Source organism: Eleginops maclovinus, chromosome 10 (genome assembly GCF_036324505.1).
Source record: "Eleginops maclovinus isolate JMC-PN-2008 ecotype Puerto Natales chromosome 10, JC_Emac_rtc_rv5, whole genome shotgun sequence".
Lineage (NCBI taxonomy): Eukaryota > Metazoa > Chordata > Actinopteri > Perciformes > Eleginopidae > Eleginops > Eleginops maclovinus.
The window spans coordinates 13,705,347-13,726,157 of record NC_086358.1 but is presented as its reverse complement, the minus strand read 5'-3'; the positions used below and the strand labels follow the sequence as shown (position 1 = coordinate 13,726,157).

The 20,811-nt window shown below is 41.3% G+C and overlaps 1 protein-coding gene across 1 annotated transcript; it reads left to right on the top strand.

Annotated features, from left to right (window-relative positions):
* The first annotated feature begins 1,316 nt into the window (after positions 1-1,316).
* col1a1b (collagen, type I, alpha 1b) lies at positions 1,317-19,235 on the top strand. Its single transcript, XM_063893141.1, has 51 exons — positions 1,317-1,547; positions 3,104-3,292; positions 3,806-3,831; positions 4,027-4,056; positions 4,802-4,894; positions 5,383-5,451; positions 5,564-5,608; positions 5,809-5,862; positions 6,217-6,270; positions 6,461-6,514; positions 6,912-6,965; positions 7,051-7,104; positions 7,224-7,268; positions 7,383-7,436; positions 7,532-7,576; positions 7,731-7,784; positions 8,892-8,990; positions 9,103-9,147; positions 9,234-9,332; positions 9,453-9,506; positions 9,584-9,691; positions 9,970-10,023; positions 10,478-10,576; positions 10,890-10,943; positions 11,061-11,159; positions 11,378-11,431; positions 11,546-11,599; positions 11,693-11,746; positions 11,840-11,893; positions 12,006-12,050; positions 12,155-12,253; positions 12,985-13,092; positions 13,644-13,751; positions 14,074-14,127; positions 14,245-14,298; positions 14,417-14,524; positions 14,664-14,717; positions 14,812-14,865; positions 14,957-15,118; positions 15,207-15,314; positions 15,509-15,616; positions 15,731-15,784; positions 15,895-16,002; positions 16,100-16,153; positions 16,267-16,374; positions 16,507-16,560; positions 17,229-17,336; positions 17,420-17,702; positions 17,795-17,985; positions 18,086-18,328; positions 18,678-19,235. Exons 1-51 carry the CDS (start codon positions 1,466-1,468, stop codon positions 18,822-18,824), a joined length of 4,341 nt encoding a protein of 1,446 aa, XP_063749211.1. The 5' UTR covers positions 1,317-1,465; the 3' UTR covers positions 18,825-19,235.
* The last annotated feature ends 1,576 nt before the right edge of the window (positions 19,236-20,811 follow it).

Sequence of the window (20,811 nt, the reverse complement as noted above, 5' to 3'; positions counted from 1 at the left end):
AAAAGGAAACAATGTCTATTTCAGAATTTTAAAAATCCACTGAACCATAAAAACCAAAAAATGTCTATTCTACAAATGGCTTATTTCCACTGCTTGATCATAAGCCTAACGTGCATTTGTGCTCTTGATAATTGTCTGCGACTGTGAACAAGAGAGTTTGCATGTCACAAAAGAAAAAGACAACAGCAGAGCAATTGAAAGGTCGAACTGGGCCACACTGTAGTTGTAGAATTTGCAACGTGTCCACAGTTCAACCAGACTGCTTTGTGGATCTGCCACATTTTCTTCTCTCCCTCCTCCCTCCCTGTCTCTACCATCATGGGTTGGCCATGCCTCTTTTGGAAAAGGTGGATTTCAACACAGGTTGTTGTACCTAATGTGGTTATTTTGGATTCTGGATTACTGTTTACTTTTGTCTGAAACTGAAATGAAAACCCATATTTTCGACAACTTCATTTAATTTATATGAGCAGTAAAAATGGTAGAGAAAGGGTTGGGATGCATAATGGGGGGTGTGTGTGTGTGGGGGGGGAGGGTTAATTTCGACTTCATGCTTTTTCTTTAAACAAAGAAAACATGTACACCTTGGTACTATGTGTTCATATGTAAATGTGCAACGTTTAAACTGCAGTTCCTTGCAGGTGCTTGATAATTGTCATACTTATAATAACGAAACCAAGACTCCCTCACAAGAATCCTTAAGGGAAAAAAAACTCACAAAATATTGTACAGACAAAATAGTTAGTTAGTAACTTACATACATCTTCAAATTATTTGGTTATGTTTAGATTTACATCAGGTTTGCCCTGCGTGCGTAAATTGCGCACGAAATACACCATTCTAATCCCATCCATTCTTCTTTAAATAAACTGAGCCCTTGTCGTCTTCAATGGTATACACTTAAAGAAAAATCATTGGTATACAACTGAAAATCGATCCAATCTTCAGCTGCCTAGCATATCCGTAATACATGGAGGCCATAATGAAGTCTAAACTGCAAAACCATCCAGTGTCCAGTATGTTAAGTCAGATCAGCAACACAATGTCTCCGAAAAGACAAAACACCCCAAACAAAAGCCTCAATTAAGAAAGTCCATGAAGAAGCAGGAGATGGTAAAAACACGTCTGAACGGTGGTGAGCCGGCGCGTAAATGGTGAGTGTCCTGATCATCCACGTTTGAGCTGAAACGTGAACTTGTTTGACATGTTTTAAGACGGCCCCTCTCTCTGATGAAGGAGGGACTCTTGACTTGAACATGTACAAGTTATCTGGTGGCCCAGGACCTCCCCAAAAGTTTCTGGCATATAAAAGCCAAGCTAACTCATTTGTTTAGGCAGTAGGGAGTTTCTGCTAGGGTCGGGATTGGAGTTACGCACAAGGACCCTACCCTGTATGAGTGGTGTCTGAGGAGAAAAAAAGGATTCCCCCTGTGTCGCAAAGAATCTACATGTCTAATATTTAGACATGTTCAGCTTTGTGGATATTCGGTTAGCGCTGTTGCTCAGCGCCACAGTGCTTCTGGCGAGAGGACAAGGCGAGGATGATAGTAAGTATCACTTTCAAACATTGATTTGAGTTGATATGGGACTGTGGCACCCTGAGGATGTGGAGAGCTCGCAAGGATGCTGGAACTGAACTCCCTCGGTATAATACCTGACTCCAGTGCGCAGTGATTGTGAAAGTTGTTACACAGTGAGGCGCGCTTTTGGGAGATTTGGAACTTTTATAGAACTTTTATTTTATTTTTTGCTGCTCTCAGTGACGTGCAGATATATTCTCGCTTATGTGCGTCCGTGCACTGGAGCGCAAAACCTTATAGGAGCAGCTGCAGTATCTCCGATGGCAATGACAGGACATAACGTTCAAAGACAGCTTGAGAAGAGCAGAAGAATTCAATATTTACAAAAAATGGCAAATACATTGGAGGGCATGTTAATTGCATTTAGTTTGTAAAGAAGTTTCTGAAAACTTTGCATCCCAGTTCACAGAGATATGTCAGTAGATTCTACCACTTTATTTTAGTAGTTTAACGTTAAGCTTTAAAAGTGAGTAGATAAAGTTTTTTTTAATTGGAAACCAAACCTGATGGAGATTTTTTTTGTTGTTGTTGTTTTAAAGTTAAACTTTTGCACCACTTCTCCATAAAAGTGTCAGACTGAAATAGACAAGTTATTTTTCCAAGTTTATTCACAAAAATGGTTTGGTTCGCTGAAAAAAAAGACAATGGAAAAAATTGCCTCAGTCTGACGTCGACGGTGAAAAAAAGTCTAGACATCAATTAATCACCAAAGCAGGGCAGGGTGCGGAAGATCTGCTTTCGTAGTTAAACAGCTCCACTCAGTGGCGAACTGTGGAACTGTGCATCCACCTTCCAAAACTCGGTCATCCACCTCCAAAGCCCAACCACATCCAGCTTGAAATGTGAATAAGCAAAATATAGTTTTCCACTCAGTATTTGAGGAGAATCTTGTGCTTAATCTGATCAGTAATGTTTTCAAGGCACTTTAGCTACATTGGTTTAGTTGCAATACTAAGGCCTGTATTTTTACATTTACCAGGCCCAACACAACTTAGACCTTCACTGATATTATACTCATTCAGAGGCTCTATTTATGCTCTCAAATCAATCACTGGACACCACATTTCATTTTTTAGTTTACCTCATTAAGAGCCTTTTCCTATGACTTAATGGAGAAATTCTCTTGCAAAAACGACACACATAGAGCAATGGATTATAAAAATGTAACAAGGTTGCTGCCAAAAAAGGCAATATGCCTGAAGGCCCAAGCTTTAAGTTACAGTCTCTAATAAAGAGAACAATACCGGTCTCCAATTATTATACCATATCATTATAACTTCAATAATATGATGTTTTTAAGGCAGAGTTTGGTGTCTGATATAAGCCTTCTGGGGCACATCTGCCTCCCATATGATGCACACCCATGCAGGTGTAGCCATGGCGCAAATACACCTTACTAGCACATTGTGCACAATTCAGTTTTCCGATGTCATACTTAATTTGGGACATTTATTCAACACAATTTTTGCTCACTTTTTCGCTTGTCTAACCTCACCAATCTCATTGTGGCTTTCTCCTTTCAGGCTCATTTGGCAGCTGCACATTAGAAGGACAGTTGTACAATGACAAGGATGTATGGAAACCAGAGCCCTGCCAGATCTGCGTTTGCGATAGTGGCACCGTCATGTGCGATGAGGTGATCTGTGAGGACACATCCGACTGCACCGATCCCATCATCCCTGATGGAGAGTGCTGCCCTATCTGCCCCGATGGTACTTCACCTTCATCCTCCTCAACAATTCTGTGGTCAATTAGCTTTTTGGCGCCATCTAGTGCCTTTTTCCTCATCTCTGCCAACCGCTGGAAATGAGGCCCTAATGAGGCCTGCCTGTGCTTTAAAAGGATTTTAATTCAGAAAATAATCGCTTTGGATTTTACATTTTGTGCATTTCTTTTGCAATATACATTCCTTTGATGATGGATGTTACCTGCTCTGTTGCAAAATATGGCAATGTAAATGTAATTTACAATCATGCCATGCTGTGCAGTGTCACTGCAGGGTGAAAAATATGTGACATCACCCAAAGCAACATTTAAATCTCCGACCAGAGAGCATATCTAGAATCAAATGCTTTTGTTTAAGTGATTTTATGAAACGCTATATTTTAGCTCCCAGCCTGGACCTTAAACATTTACAACATATTGGGAATGTTAAAAGGTTTGAGTGTATCTCTCTTGAATGTTCAAGAGACATTGACATTTTTTTTTCTCTGTTGGTTCTGTAGAAACCGAGGACACATCTACACCTCAGGTATTTGTCCCTTAAACTTCGTTTTATATTTAAAAAATCATTTTAGTCCCCGACCCATATTTCACATTGGCATCTGTTTGTAGATGCTGGCATGGGTCAGTTAAGCTTGTCATTTGTGTTCTAGATGCATTTGTTTTTTACAGCCTGGATGAATCATTGCAGCATAGCCTGACTTCCCTTTTTCTATTTCTATAGCCAGGAAACCAGGGTCCCAAAGGAGACGAGGTAGGTTCCATTTTACTCTTACTGTCACAATGCAAGGGACTTTATCATCGCAAATGACAGCCGTGTGTTCTAGAGTTGCATATATTTCCCAGATGGACACACTGATTTTGCACAAGAAAACGTATAATTGATATTCTTGATTTTGATTCTTAGATGAATTTGACCCAATCTGAATGAATCGCTGTAAGAGTCAGTGTGTTGTATTATTTTGGCTTATTCAGTACAAATCATGCACCATTACTGCATGTGGATTATAAGGTTGATCAATTACTTAAACGTTAAAATAAACACCATGTTTTCTTACTCATTCCCAACAAACACAAAGCTTTCTATGACATGATTGCCAGTGATGACCTTTAATAATTAGGTCACAAGGTCAACAGGTCATCAAAAGTTGAAAGGTCACACAACAGAAACTGTATTGAGTTGAATAATATAATATTAAATAATGGAATGAGTAATTATTATTATTGCATAAAACTATTTTAAACATTTTTGATATATGGTTGAAAATCAGAATTTTGTTTTCAAGGGGAAACGATTATCACTTAAAAGATATTTGAACAAATCACAAGATTGAAACATTTTAAATTCTCAACATAGATAATTATTTCCTAGAAAAGACAGATCTATTTTGGTTATGAGAAATTATTTTCTCCTAGACAGGTTGATATTGAATTACATTGAAGAAAAAGGATAAATAAAGATTAGTGCTTACTGAGTGTGTCATCCTCTCTTTCTACAGGGTCCAGTTGGTCCTCCTGGCAACGATGGACTTGATGGACAGCCTGGTGTTCCCGGCCCTCCCGGCCCCCCTGGCCCCCCTGGCCTTGGCGGAGTAAGTGCCTCCATGTCACAACACCTAGGAAGTGTCAGATTGCGTTTTAAAGATGACTCGATCGTGTTTACAAATGAGATTCCACTTAAAACATATTCATTGTAGTCTATCCCTCCTTTTCATGCTGTAATCCATTATTTCTGTATCAGTTCCACCAATGATTTCAATTTGCTCGAGGAGAACATATCAGCAGGGGAGTGTATGTGCTTGAGAGCAACATCTCCTCCATGTTTGTTTCAGCACTGGCAGTGCAGACAGCTCCTTGATCCTAAGGTTTAAATGGACAATATCTAGTGTTGAACTGAACACTTTAGCATTAATGACATTTTAAAAAGGTGTTTTCTCCAATAGATCCATACTCCACTGCTAAAAATAGAAATCTTTATAGTGCATGGTATTCAAAGTAACTTTTCCGGTGTGATGTTTTTGTGCTATATTACCTCCAAATCTCAGATGCTAATTTCTCTCCTTCTCTTCTCCCCTTACAGAACCTCCGTCCTCAGATGAGCTATGTTGACCACTCCAAATCCAGCGGCCCACCTGTCCCTGGCCCCATGGTATGAAGGCCCTTTCTCAATGGAATTCCCTAAATCTAATCTAATCTAATCTCCTTTTTTGACAAAATAATCAAAATAATCTAATGAAATGTTTGTTCATCTTTATCAACAGGGTCCTATGGGTCCTCGTGGTCCTTCTGGATCCCCTGGCTCCTCTGTAAGTGTTACTTTATCAGTTCAGATGATCATTTTGACAATATACTTCCTAATATTGCATTAGCTTTAAGCCTAAACCTGGCCTGTTACTTGCATCCAGTTTTTCTCAGATCAGATATGTGACACTGCATCTAAGATAAATACGTAAAGCTAATTTAAAGAAGACGTTTGGTTGAGCCTGTTTTTTTTGTTGTCCTCCAGGGTCCTCAGGGTTTCAATGGTCCCCCAGGAGAGCCCGGTGAGCCCGGAGCTTCTGTGAGTATACAAAATGTTCTACAAAGAAAATTCTCTTGATTTGCCTAAACTCTTTCCCCTTTAATGATGTACTACACATTTTATTAGTTTTAAACTCAATGGGGACACCAAATAATCTGCAAGACCTTTTATAAACGACACAAATCATCGATTCCCTGTTACTTCCTGTGTTCCACTTCCTGGTGTATTCACTGACCCACTGACACACATTTGCACACATCACTTTTTTCTCTCAGATAAATCCCTCCCCAGCCCTTCTTCTTTCTGCTTAATGACATAATTGATATTTATATACTCACTTGAAATAGTCAACATTTATTTGGAGCTAATGCAGTCATTCGTTGTGGTTTTCAGGGTGCCATGGGTCCTCGTGGTCCCGCCGGACCCCTCGGAAAGAACGGAGATGATGTAAGTGATTTATTGATTTTTTACATCCCTTTCTTCTGTGCAGTTATATTCAGGTATAACCAAATCATTTTGATATATGTCATAAATACAACTTTGTAATTCAGTAACTGTGTAAAGGATACATTCATGGTCAATTAGAGGTGATACATTCACACAATGACGTGCACTAACCCTCTTTTGTCTTCAACAGGGTGAGCCCGGCAAAGCTGGTCGCCCCGGTGAGCGTGGAGCCGCTGGCCCTCAGGTGAGCAAAGAGTCCAACATTAATCATAATAAACTTTATTTATATAACACATGGTTAATAAAGGGGGTCATAGGCACCTAAAAGAACAAGACAAACAATTCAAATTAAGATCAAATTCAATGGAATAGAATGAAAAAATGAAAATTAAGACAATGAGAAAAACTCTTATTTAATGAACATTTGTTTTTAAAAGGGGACATGCAGGCATTTATGTAAAACCTGTTGGTAAGAATGTTTATGATAACACTTTTTTTTCAATGAGCCCTTTTTTAGTTTCATTTTAAAATATTTGGTTTGAAAACTCTATTAGCATTAAATTTAAGTTATCATCCATGTTACAGTTACATGCTGTTTCTAAAACATACCTATTAACATATCTCTTGTTTTTCTCTTCCAGGGTGCTCGTGGATTCCCCGGAACCGCTGGACTTCCCGGCATCAAGGGACACAGAGTGAGTTTAGAAGGACATTAAAAACAAAAAAATATAAAACATAATAAGTTGCAATAAGAGTGACTAACCCGGATGTTGTGCGCAGGGATTCAGCGGTCTGGATGGAGCTAAGGGAGACGGTGGACCCGCTGGCCCCAAGGTAAGAGAGCATGACGTGCAGAAACTCACTTAAGCTTAGGAATTTGATCATAAACAAACGATTCAATCACAAGATACAATTCTCTCACAGCTCATTCTTCCTTCTGAATTTGTCTACAGGGAGAGTCTGGTTCAGCTGGTGAGAACGGTATCCCCGGTGCCATGGTACGTTTTTCTCTCATGTCAATCAATTTATCAACAAATACCTGACTTTCACTTGTTGATATGTACAAAAAGAAGTTAAACTGTCATGCTAATGTTGTTGTTGTTTTTTTCTAGGGCGCTCGTGGTCTTCCTGGTGAGAGAGGTCGCCCTGGAGCTCCTGGACCTTCTGTAAGAAAGGCTATTCCTGTAATGCTGTTATAGTGGTTGATACAACATCTGAACGACTTTGATCTAATCTCCTCTTTCTTCTCCCTCATCTGCAGGGTGCTCGTGGTAATGATGGAAACACTGGTGCTGCTGGTCCCCCTGTAAGTATTATTTTAATCCTACTTGGAAAGGTGATATCACCCATGTAAAACTGTGTGGTGACATCAAAGCCTAGTGCCATATTGAAGGTTACCATGAACTCTGTAATAATCATTCCATCAAATTAACAGAAGTCTTTGTTTCTTTATTTCTCAGGGACCTACCGGACCTGCTGGTTCTCCTGGTTTCCCCGGTGGTGCTGGTGCTAAGGTAAAAAAACAAATGTTTTATCCAAAATAAGATTGACCAAACACAGGCAGTCTAGTAGGCCCGCTAGTTGTAAGATCCTTGGAGTAGCTTCAACTTTAAAATAGCAGCTATTGCTAGGTTCTTCAGGCGGGGACACAATTTTACCTCGTTACCCCTCACCTCAGCTGTTTCAATAATCCCTTATCTCTACTAGTGGGAAAACAATAGACATTAAAAACCTGTATGCATTACGCACTGCTGCCCCACTTGTTCTGTAAAAGATGTTAGTTTATGGTGTTTCCTGAATGCTAATTCCAAAAATAAACACACAATTAAACTCTCCATTCCACATCATTATCCGTTACCCAGCTTGGTTATGGATAATGAAAACATTTCGCCAAATACTCGATACGCCAGGTGAACACTGTAGCCACCAGATGGCATCAGTAGACTTCTAATGGCTGCATCGCTCCATCAGTGAAGGAGCTATTACAAAATCCTGCAGCTGACACCTATTGTGAAGTCACACACACACACACACACACACACACACACACACACACACACACACACACACACACACACACACACACACACACACACACACACACACACACACACACACACACACACACACACACACACACACACACACACACACACACCAGGGTTATTTTCAGACTTCACTAGGTTATGACAACAGAAGATTCAAAGCACATTCAATACACCAATCTCCAATTAGTGTGGCACCGTTTAAAATTTAAACTCTTACTGAAAGTTGTATTATTTTGTAGAAATGACACACCATTGCATTCCCTTTGCTTCATGCTTCATTAAATTGTGCTCATAGTTTCTCCAAAATTCTACTTTTTTACAAACTAAAGGGAAAACATCACTTATTTGGCGGAGTTATTTATTTCCAACTAGGGTAAACAAACTAGAACCAAAGGCAATTAGCTAGGTTTCATTTACTTAACTCTATATGTAATATAATGTATAGATAATCTGAACGATGATGTTGTTGATATGCCAACATGGATTACTTGTTTATGATTTATAATTGAGTAATTAGGAGACTTACAATATTCAAGTTGCAGGTTACTGAGACATTGTTACTTTCCTCCACAGGGAGAGACTGGCCCTGCTGGTGGACGTGGAAATGAGGGACCCCAGGGAGCCCGTGGTGAGGCTGGTAACCCCGGACCTTCTGGACCCGCTGGAGCTGCTGTGAGTGGATAACCTGGACTTTCATTGGCTCAATGTCCAATCATTTACTCATGGCAAGGACCAAAATGCTAAATGCAACTCAATGCTTAACACATTTGATCTCTTCCGACAGGGTGCCCCCGGATCTGATGGCTCTGCTGGTGGTAAGGGTTCTCCTGTAAGTATCATACTCACCCATCACGTTCATGCTGCTTGTATCCTGCTTACTGAATGTTCTGACACCCCTTACCTTTGATCTCGTAGGGTGCTGCTGGTATTGCTGGTGCTCCTGGTTTCCCCGGCGCTCGTGGTCCTGCTGGATCTCAGGGTGCTGTCGGTGCTCCCGGTCCCAAGGGTAACAACGTGAGTAGACGATTGATTTTGTTAACTTTGGTATCAACACACACTTATGCGCTGCAATATTCTTAAGAAGACATTTATCTGTGAATAAAAATCTTAAAATGTGTGTATTTCTGCCAACAGGGTGACCACGGTCCTACTGGTTCTAAGGGAGAGCCTGGTGTGAAGGGAGAGCCTGTAAGTTCCAAAATACATACTATTCTGGGTGATTATAAAAAAATAAGGGTATCTAATGACCTTACTTTCTTTTTCAGGGCCCCGCTGGAGTTCAGGGACTTCCTGGTGCCTCTGGTGAGGAAGGCAAGAGAGGAGGACGTGGAGAGCCCGGTGGTGCTGGAGCCCGTGGACCCAATGGAGAGCGTGTATGTTACTACCTCTTACACATAAACTTCTGTAGTGCCATCTAGGAGAGAAATACACTTTTTAACATCTTAATTCTAATTCTAAATTCTAATTTCCATTTCCATTGTATGATAATACCTCTGGAGAATCACTCATGTTAGTGAAGCAACAATACAACCCTGTTATCAGTGTTTTTAGAAATCCTTCTTTACATTTTACAGTATGTTAAATTCCCAGGGGGGTTGAGCATTTACACCACGGTTACTGACATGGTTGGTGTGTCTGTTTTTTCCTTCAGGGTGCCCCTGGTGCTCGTGGTTTCCCTGGTGCTGATGGAGGTGCTGGTGGCAAGGTGAGTCCCTCAAAATAATTCCTCAAAAAATGTCAGGAATAAGTTTCTCAAACTTGATTCTGGTTTAGCTTGCTTACACCTAAATCATCAGAAACAATCACTGACATAAGCGCATATTTATTTGTATCAGTTGTTAATGAAAACTATGACTCAATATGCTTGTAACTAAACTTTTTTTTTCAATGACTAACGTAAGAAGTTGACAAGACAGCAAAAACATAACTAAACGCTAACAGGGACAAAAAAAAGTGACTCAAATAAAAAAAAAACAAGTGTATGTATCTTAGTTTTCTTCAAGGCAGCAATTCGGTTAAAGTTTTACTAAGATAAAACAAAAATGACTTGACATTTATCCAACTAACTATGACTGAATCAATAAACTGAAGATAATTTAGCTCACAAACTTGTCCCACCTGAGCAGATTTCTCCTGACTGTTTCCCATTTGTATGACAGGGAGGCCCCGGTGAGCGTGGTGCCAACGGCCCAGCTGGACCTCAGGGAGCCACCGGTGAGTCTGGTATCCCCGGTGGTGCCGGCGCACCTGGACCCAAGGTGAGTTCTGCCAAATATTTCATCAGATGCAACATTTCTGTTAGGATCTCTTTAAGGAGACACACTACAGGCAAGAAAAATGGGTGATGTTGTCATCACTATTACAATTCCTGGTCATTTGAAGACAAAGTATTGCAAGCAAAGCATTATCTGATATCAAATCTAGATGAATATATCAGACCATGAAAAAGCACATTTTGCCTGTAGTGTCTCGCCTTTATCCTTTGGCTAAATAGCAAATTGGAAATCTCTCAGTATATGACTTGTACCTGCACTTTGTCTTCATACTCACTGAGCGGCCTTCTCTCTGCAGGGTATGACTGGTAGCCCCGGAACCCCTGGCCCCGATGGAAAAGCTGGACCAGCTGTAAGTATTGGCTTTATAGTTGAACATGTATATTTAATACATGAAGAAGAGCTGCAGCTTGTTATCGATTTATTTTTATAGGGGAGTTTTTTTCAGTAGTTTTCTGATGATCTTTAGGGTTCCCCCGGCCAAGATGGACGCACTGGACCTGCTGGTGCTACTGGATCCCGTGGACAGCCCGGAGTTATGGGATTCCCCGGACCAAAGGGAGTTGCTGTGAGTTAACGGACCGTTCATATTGTTTCTAATTGCATACTGAATTCAGGAAGTCCTTTCTTGCTAGATTGTCAATCCCTTTATTAATCTTAAAAATATCAAATGAAGAAAACTCAAATATGAGATAAGGATGAAATTGGTGATATATACATGAACAGGAAGTACTGATCTATAATCCCTTTAATTGATGTAAGTTTGGCTTGTGTTCATTTTAACAGGGTGAGAACGGTAAGCCCGGTGAGAGAGGACCCACTGGAGCCACTGGCGCCCTTGTAAGTACTTGTATAATGTAAATGCGAATCAAACTCCACTGGTGTTGAATATGAATAGAGAAGTGCAACATAAAAGCAGTTGGTAATTGTTTTGTGCGATGTTTTCGTTCACAGGGTGCTCCTGGCAAAGATGGTGATGTTGGTGCTCCTGGACCTTCTGGTGTTGCTGTATGTATCCTGTCTTTTAAACTTAATTCAGACAACAAAATATGTCACTGTTTGTAACATTTCTCACCATTGGCTTGGCTTCTTTCTGTTCAGGGACCTGCTGGAGAGAAGGGAGAGGGTGGACCCGCCGGACCCTCTGGATTCCAGGTAGGTTTGAGTGTCTCAGAATGCTAAATATCTGATTTGTGCTTAAAGTTTAATTGTTAACCTTAAAATCCTTTACCTTTCCTCCTTGTGCAGGGTCTTCCTGGACCCCAAGGTGCTACTGGTGAGACTGGCAAGCCTGGTGAGCAGGTAAGAGTCACAATGCCTGAATCTTTCAAGTATCCTAACTTGTTTCTGCTTGTAAGGTCATTTCCTGGTGTCATGTGGGAGATTCATTAAGTAAATGTTCCCTTTTGTTCAGGGTGGTCCTGGTGAGGCTGGACCCAGCGGCCCATCTGGACCAAGAGTGAGTACATTCTGCATTTAAAAATATTTTCATCATCCATGAGGAAAAATGTAATTAATCTGGTCCAAACTGGTGATGACCAATGTGTCCCCTCTCCCCTTTAGGGTGACAGAGGTTTCCCCGGTGAGCGCGGTGCCCCTGGCGGTGCTGGCCCAACTGGAAGCCGTGGTGCTCCTGGCCCTGCTGGTAACGATGGAGCCAAGGTAGAGTAAAATAAACAAACATCAAATGATGAAGTTTATTGTTCTAGGGGGTAGTATTTTCTCATAAGGGTCATTCAGACTCAGCTGTGATCAAAAGTATGATTAAAAGTGGCCCGGTGTATGTGGCCTTAGTATGTTCAACACTCTTCATAACCATATTCATACATATTTACTGCTGAGATGAATCCATTTTCTAGCACATAAACATGTACAGACTGACATAAGAATGGAATACTGTTTTATTTTTCATTGGTATTGTGCCCTAACTCTTGTCTACACTCTAATGTGCGAATCGGTTTACATTTAAGGGATAGGTTTGCTGTTCTTCAACCCAGACCTCATTTTAATTTAGCTTTAAATCACTGTAAATCAGAAAATCAGCCGCCTGGTAGGGTAGAATCTAAAAAGCATCAGAAAACCTGAAGCAAAGAGCAAAATTAAATAAAGGAAAGCAAAGATTTCAGTCCTCTTTAAAAATATAGCATACTACATATGCAGACATTGATTAAAGTATGTTAGATGTAAAAAGGGAGATCAGATGACTTGAATTGAATTAGGTCTGGGTTAAAAAAAACATATACAAAGTCATCCTTTATTTTTCTTAGCTTAACTGACGTACAATCATACACACATTCACCTGCTGTCCACTCTGCATTGTACATTTGAGTGGTGGGTTTGTATCTGATGCATATAATTGATAACAATGCGTATATTCCTGTGTGTGTGTGCAGGGAGAGCCTGGTGCTGGTGGTGCCCCCGGCGGTATGGGATCCCCCGGTATGCAGGGAATGCCCGGTGAGCGTGGTTCTTCTGGTCTCCCTGGTGCCAAGGGCGAGAGAGTAAGTATCACACCTGTCCTGTTTGTCCCTTAAAAAACTGTAACATCTTTTTTAACTCAAGGAAACTATTTTTATTATGCCAAAGGCTAATAGTAAACCATTTTAGTCACTGGCCAATGTAGTTTTTCAGAACTTGAGGGAGGGTAGAACTTATTGTGTTAAATTCAGTTATTTTATCTGATATATAATTGATTGCTCAAGCTTTGATTGTCCTAGAGAGGGGTTCATTTAGCTGAATAGATAGCACCTGCTTTTCTAAGCAAGAATATCTTAGTTGAAGTCTTGGGATAGGAAGGAAGGTCACAGTATTAGGTAAATGAAGAAAATTGTTATGGAATTTCACAATACTTTCCAATGCTTAACTTAGTCAAGTATCAGGTATTTTCTTTTAAATGTATGCAGCTGTCACAGTGTTACATTTCCCTGATAAATAGCCAAAAGTGGCAAATCTGTCTTAATTGATCAGCCAAATAAGTGGTTGTAACATCTCTCTCTAACATAATTGATGAAGACATAATAACAAGAGACTTTAATACATTTAATCTCTTCAGGGTGATGCTGGAGCCAAGGGAGGTGATGGTTCCGCTGGCAAAGACGGCATGCGCGGTATGACTGGTGCTATTGGAGTTCCTGGACCCCATGGTGCTCAGGGTGAGAAGGTGAGACCATGTTAACTTATTTTATTCTTAGTGATCCAAGTTATTTTTCTTTGCTTGATTCTTTTCTGTTATCATCTACCTATACTATCCCATAGGAATACGATATGATATGGGGTTTATTTTTTAGGAAATGTTCATTGAAGCAATCATTATTATCTGAAATACTATAAAGAATGAAAGCAAGCTGTAGGTCTTTTCTGTTCTGTTTTTGCTAACTCATTTGGCGATTTTCCCTTAAATGTGGTTCATGTCAACATCTGTTTTTACATGATAAAAGTGTTTAGGATGCTGACCTGACCTTCCTATTCTCCTCTGGTTGTAGGGTGAGCCTGGCGCTGTTGGAGTTGCTGGACCTACCGGACCTCGTGGTGCCCCTGTAAGTACAACTGAGTAGAAAACAAACACAAGATAACATTTTTATTATTGGACTTGAGGAAACTCATTGTACATTTAGATGCAAAAATGATCTTATATATCTTCTTTCCTTTACCAGGGTGAGCGTGGAGAGACTGGACCTTCTGGACCCGCTGGATTCGCTGGACCTCCTGTAAGAATCTCACATTACATTTGACATCAAAAGTGATATTGTTCTACAAATTTAACAAAATTTGAGATTAAAGCTGGCTGGTGTTGTAAGTGTTTTTTCTCTTACCCTCCAACCACAGGGTGCTGATGGTCAGCCTGGTGCCAAGGGAGAGTCTGGTGACTCTGGACCCAAGGGAGACGGTGGTGCTCCTGGACCCGCTGGACCCGTCGGTGGTGCTGGACCTCAGGTATGTCACATAAAACATATAAATAAAAGTTCAGTATCTTCTATTCTATTTTTGATTGTTATTTTTATGAATGGAAATCTTTAAAAAGAAATCCCAGACCTAATATGAAATGCGCTTCATTGTTGTATTATGTCCACAGGGACCTTCTGGACCCACTGGACCTAAAGGTGCTCGTGGTGGTGCTGGACCCCCTGTAAGTGTCCCATCAACATGACATTTGGTAGATTTATACGTGTGATAATGAAGGTGATGTTTTGAGCCTCTGTTGTTTCTTTGTGTGTATGTAGGGTGCTACTGGCTTCCCCGGACCTGCTGGAAGAGTTGGACCCCCTGGCCCCTCTGTAGGTTTCATATAACCAACATATCCATTAGTCTGTTGTATATCACCTACAGTACATCATTCACTGACCTGAATCCTCTGCATGTCTTCAGGGAGCTAGTGGACCCCCTGGACCCATGGGACCCCTTGGCAAAGATGGAGCAAGAGGAGGTCGTGGTGAGACCGGCCCCGCTGGTCGCCCCGGTGAGGCTGGAGCTACTGGACCCCAAGGACTTTCTGGAGAGAAGGGATCTGTTGGCTCTGATGGTGCCCCTGTAAGTGCTCTGAAATAAATGAATAAAACGACAGTGATTTTTTCTCCACGATGTGTCTGCTAACTGATCACTGTGTCTTCCTGCACAGGGTCCCTCTGGTATCCCCGGACCCCAAGGTGTTGTTGGACAGCGCGGTATTGTAGGTCTTCCTGGACAGCGTGGAGAGCGTGGTTTCTCTGGTCTGCCCGGAACATCTGTAAGTATTCACCATCACTGTGCATACTGTTAAATAAGCACAAATATCAATAAAATATATTCTATCTTATCCAATTAGAGCTGCAACCATAGTTCACTAATTGATAAGTCGAGAGACAGAAAAATCTATCATGCAAAATGTAAAGAAAAGTACGGTTTTAAGCCAGAGAACTGACCTCTCCTGTTTTTCTTCAGGGCGAGCCCGGAAAGCAGGGACCTGCTGGTCTTCATGGTGAGCGTGGACCCCCCGGACCTGCTGGACCCCCTGGTCTGACCGGTCCTACTGGAGAAGCTGGACGTGAGGTACTATGAAGCAGCAGGGTGTCACACCTACAGATTCACATATTCGTTGTTGGTGAATGATTTCTGTAATACTTGATGAATATTGAATTGACCATCCTTGCTGCTCTTCCACAGGGATCTGCCGGACACGATGGTGCTCCTGGTCGTGATGGAGCTGCTGGCCCCAAGGTAACCCACCCTCTGAGAACTCACTTCCATCATACCCAACCTTCTGATTTGACTTTCTTGGCCCCAAAATTGGCTGCTTTCATTGTTTAACTGGAGATAACTTGCTATAGGGAGACCGTGGAGAGTCTGGTATGTCTGGACCCCCAGGACCCCCTGGTGCTCCTGGAGCCCCTGGAGCTGTTGGCCCCTCTGGCAAATCTGGTGACCGTGGAGAGTCTGTAAGTCTACTTCCTGCTTATTTTGAATATTTTTAACAAAACTGGTTTTAGAGAATTTTTTTTACCTGATCTTCTTCTACGCTCTCTTCTCTCTCAGGGAGCTGCTGGTTCTCCCGGCCCTGCTGGCCCTGCTGGTGTCCGTGGCCCCGCTGTACGTACATCATCACATTACAAGCATCATTTATACACATTGATTTGAGATACTGCTCCGACTCAGGCGTATGAACCTTAGACGGCATCTTCACCTACTGTTCTTCCATATAGGGACCCGCTGGTGCAAAGGGAGACAGAGGAGAGGCTGGTGAGGCAGGAGATAGAGGACACAAGGGACACAGAGGATTCACCGGCATGCAGGGTCTGCCCGGCACCTCCGTGAGTGACTGTTTCTAAGTGTACACCAGACTGCATCCAACAAATCTAACTTTTGTCAATTTTATATTTAAACATTCTTTCTGAAATGCATAACTGATAATATCTGATACTTACATCTTCTTCTGCCTCTAGGGAGGATCTGGAGAGAGAGGACCTGCTGGTGCTTCTGGACCTGCTGGACCCAGAGTAAGTTCACTTGCAAAAATCAATCAATCAATCAATCAATCAATCAATCAATCAATCAATCAATCAATCAATCAATCAATCAATCAATCAATCAATCAATCAATCAATCAAACAAACAACCATAAAAAGCCATGTAACTTCCAATGTGATACCTTAATTAGTCTTTGCTTAAACATTAAAACCATTGACAGGACTTTATGTGTTATAATAACTTCTAATTACTTCACTCATTCGTCAGTTTTATACATCAAAACTGTTAGGAACTTTTAGGATATGATAATAGATCTATTGTTTTATTTCGCCCTCATTTAACCCGGTTAGTCCAATTGAGATCAAAGATAGACCTGGCCAACAACACAGTGTTTTAATAATTAAAACACATATATCTGAGTTACATTTGCACAGACAGCCTTGACTCAATTTATTTTACCACAGGGTTAAACTCATTTAGGGTTGCTATATTTTTATGTTCAAGCTCAGTCTGTAGGTTGCTCTATGCAGTTGGCAGAGAAAATCAAAGAAAGTATTTTTTCCCAAATTTCTCCGTACAACATATCACCGTAATCAATGACAGGTAAAAAGGTAGACATCACCAGTTTAACACAAAAAGAAAAACCAGACTTAGATGTGTTCTCTCATTAACTGATCATGTGGATATTGCTCCTTAGGGACCTTCTGGATCTAACGGCTCCCCTGGTAAGGATGGCATGAACGGTCTGCCTGGACCCATCGGACCCCCTGGACCTCGCGGTCGCAATGGAGAGATGGGACCTTCCGTAAGTTGCTCTACCATCTTTTTTCTAAGCAAAAGCTTTTCTATGAATCCCCTGTTTGTAAACCTTGTTGTGTCTTCGTACAGGGACCCCCCGGACCTCCCGGAGCCGCTGGACCTCCCGGACCTCCCGGCAGTGGAATCAACTTCATCAGCGAGCCTTTTCAGGAGAAGGCACCCGATCCCTTCCGCGGCGGCCACTACCGCGCTGATGACCCCAACATGATGCGCGATCGCGACATGGAGGTCGACACTACCCTCAAGACCCTGACCCAGAAGGTTGAGATCATCCGCAGCCCAGACGGTACCCAGAAGAGCCCAGTCCGCATGTGCCGTGACCTGAAGATGGCCCACCCCGAGTGGAAGAGCGGTAAGTGCAGAACAGAGCCCGATGCAGCTTCTGGAGATGGATAATAAGGACGAGCTCAGACTTAAAACCGTTTTTATGTTCTTCTGTTACAGACATGTTCTGGGTTGACCCCAACCAGGGATCCCCTCTGGATGCTATCAAGGTCCACTGCAACATGGAGACTGGCGAGACTTGCGTCTACCCCAGCGAGTCCAGCATCCCCATGAAGAACTGGTACCTCAGCAAGAACATCAGAGAGAAGAAGCATGTCTGGTTCAGCGAGTCCATGACCGGTGGATTCCAGGTAAGAAGAACTCAGAATCATCCTTGTGAACCGATCAGACCATTGGATATGTGTTTAAGTCATTGTGCGTTAAACCCATTCTCCTCCCTCCGCCACGCAGTTCCAGTATGGCAGCAATGGAGCTGATCCCGAGGATGTCAACATCCAGATGACCTTCATGCGCCTGATGTCCAACCAGGCCTCTCAGAACATGACATACCACTGCAAGAACAGCATTGCCTACATGGACTCCGCCACCGGCAACCTGAAGAAGGCTCTCCTTCTCCAGGGAACCAACGACGTTGAGATCAGAGCCGAGGGCAACAGCCGCTTCACATACAGCGTCAGCGAGGATGGCTGCACGGTGAGTTTGTCCCGGAGCTTGCATTTAGAATCAGAAACGTCCACACAGCAGGGAAATGTACAGTTGTACGACAATATAAAGATCAAACAAATACAGATACAAGGTATAAGAACAGTAGAAGGATTATAAGAGTTAGTGAACATATAAAAAGTGGTGATTTAGCAGCCAATATTAACATTATTACATTTTGTAGACACAGTAGACTTTGCAGTAGTTATTTCACAACAGTGTTGTTACAGTATTAAATAGTGAAATAACGACTAGCAATAATATTAAACTGAAAATTAATATGTGAAATGATCCATTAGAGACACAGTTTTTGATTTTTCCTCCTTGTCCTTCTCCACAGTCACACACTGGCTCATGGGGTAAGACAGTCATCGACTACAAGACATCAAAAACATCCCGCCTGCCCATCATTGACATTGCTCCTATGGATGTTGGTGCACCTGATCAGGAATTTGGCGTCGAAGTTGGCCCCGTCTGCTTCTTGTAAAAAGAAAGAAATATGGACATGACATTGTTGTTTTTTTTCTAGCAGTCATCTCTAAATCCCTTTTTCCTATGCATTCAAAACTCATTTGGCTACCATTGGCCCACATGCTTAAAAAACCACTCTACTGAAGACCATGTTTGTGTTTTTACAATCATGAGAAGTTTTTGGGACTGCTACTTCAACCAAAACCAACCACAAGGACACTTTAAAAAGAATCTTTTGTTTCCACTGGCAACAAGAAAATAATATATGCTTGTGTAAAATTTCCCCCTGGAGATTGAGAAAAAAAAAAGATCCACACACGCAATGAAACACAGGTGACTTTTGCCATTTTCTACCACTGCGGAAGGACATTGAAAACAACAAGTGATGTGTACCATTTTTCTGGTGTTAAATAAATTGTAAAAAGTGTGAAGTGTCTTCTTGTATTAAATTCTTAAAAGAAGCTCAGACAAAGACCAGCAAAAGAGCACCAAGAAGCTCACCTTCATTGCAAAACGTAGATGGCTACCTCAAAAACAAGAAATCACCAGCGTCTTTTTCTTAAATGAAAAGGGAATATTTTACACAAGTTTATCGTGGGGAAATCTAAAAAAACATTCAAAGGTGCTATAACCATTTCATTGAGGTCCAGATATTGGTGTTTGATGGTGAATCTCTCGCTGTCATACTGTAATTATTGCCACTAATGCCTGCAGAACCTTCGGTGCTAAATTGACTCATGTCTTGTTGTCCCTGCAGTGCGATTGTTTTCTTCTTAAGTGTTCTGGAAAGGTGATCACTGCAAATGTAATGCATGCAATCATGTCTTTGTAGAAAAAAAGCAAGTGACTCTGGTTCAATATCATTTCCCCTGCACATTTGTTCAGTGTTGATCCCTCTGTCTGTTTGCCCACTGTGGAAAACTCCTCTTCACTAAAAAAAAAAAAACAGCACACATTTCCCACCCTGTTGTTTATGTTGTTTGTTGATGTCTTTCGCGAAGGGTTTCTTAAAAAAGAATTTGAAGCAGACCCACTTTCATGGTTTAAAATAGAGATTCTGTACTTATTTTGTACATGTATAATAAATTGAGATGTTTTTAATTATTTTGGGTGCTGAAATAAAGCATGTGAAGTGGTCTACTCAGTGGCTGAGTTTTCACTGTCCTGATTTGCAACTGTTGTGAAACTGAAATCAGGTGTTCACATTTTGGGAAATAATTCATACACTGAAGCTGCATTGCACATTTTATAGTTGGAAACATGAATGCCACATTAAAAAAAAGTTCAAATAGGGATCAGGATCAACTGTTCCACAACAGTTGCACTGAGTACATTGCTATTAAGCAGCAGTGAAAACAATGCCAATATATAATAATCCAACCTGGCTTTTTCTTATCAATATACATACATTTGCTACTTTTGAATCTGAATTGATTTATGAATCTGAGCTAAAACATTATAAAATGACAAGACATGAATCCAATGCATTGAATGTCACCGTAGTTGTACACAAAAAATGAATAGTGAATTTGTATGAGATGGACAGAGGAGCTCATGCGCTTCTAACCAAAAATATTCCCATATTATATTAAGGTAAACCGGCGGCCTCTGCTGGATATTTAATGCAACAACTGTTGCTTTAATGGGAAGGTTTAAAACGGAATCAAAACAAGAAAACTACTGCTCAGTGCCCCCTGGTGGTTTTATATGTTCACGTTTCGCTGCCTAAACACCGAAAGCAGATAAAAGATGTCACCCTCTAAGAAAAGATCGAACAAATATTATTTTATAGCGAGTGATATAAAGATGATGTGAAAGCAATTGAGCAGTGGGTCTTAACCATTATGGAGTGTGACCCTTTAAAGCTATACAAACAAACGAAGGCAGCTCATGAACATACTCTTAATGAGCTGATAATCTGAGCTCAACCAAAGTTATCAGAGGGCCAAAGAGGTTGAACGCAGGGCCGGCAAAATAGGGGGGAAGAAAAAAAAGAGGTTCAA

Excerpts from the sequence above, each read along its gene's own strand:
- col1a1b (XM_063893141.1), top strand. The coding sequence starts at position 1,466 with ATGTTCAGCTTTGTGGATATTCGGTTAGCGCTGTTGCTCAGCGCCACA. Across the intron at positions 5,609-5,808 it reads CTGGATCCCCTGGCTCCTCT|GGTCCTCAGGGTTTCAATGG; the intron begins GTAAGTGTTACT and ends GTTGTCCTCCAG. Across the intron at positions 13,752-14,073 it reads ATGGTGCTCAGGGTGAGAAG|GGTGAGCCTGGCGCTGTTGG; the intron begins GTGAGACCATGT and ends CTCTGGTTGTAG.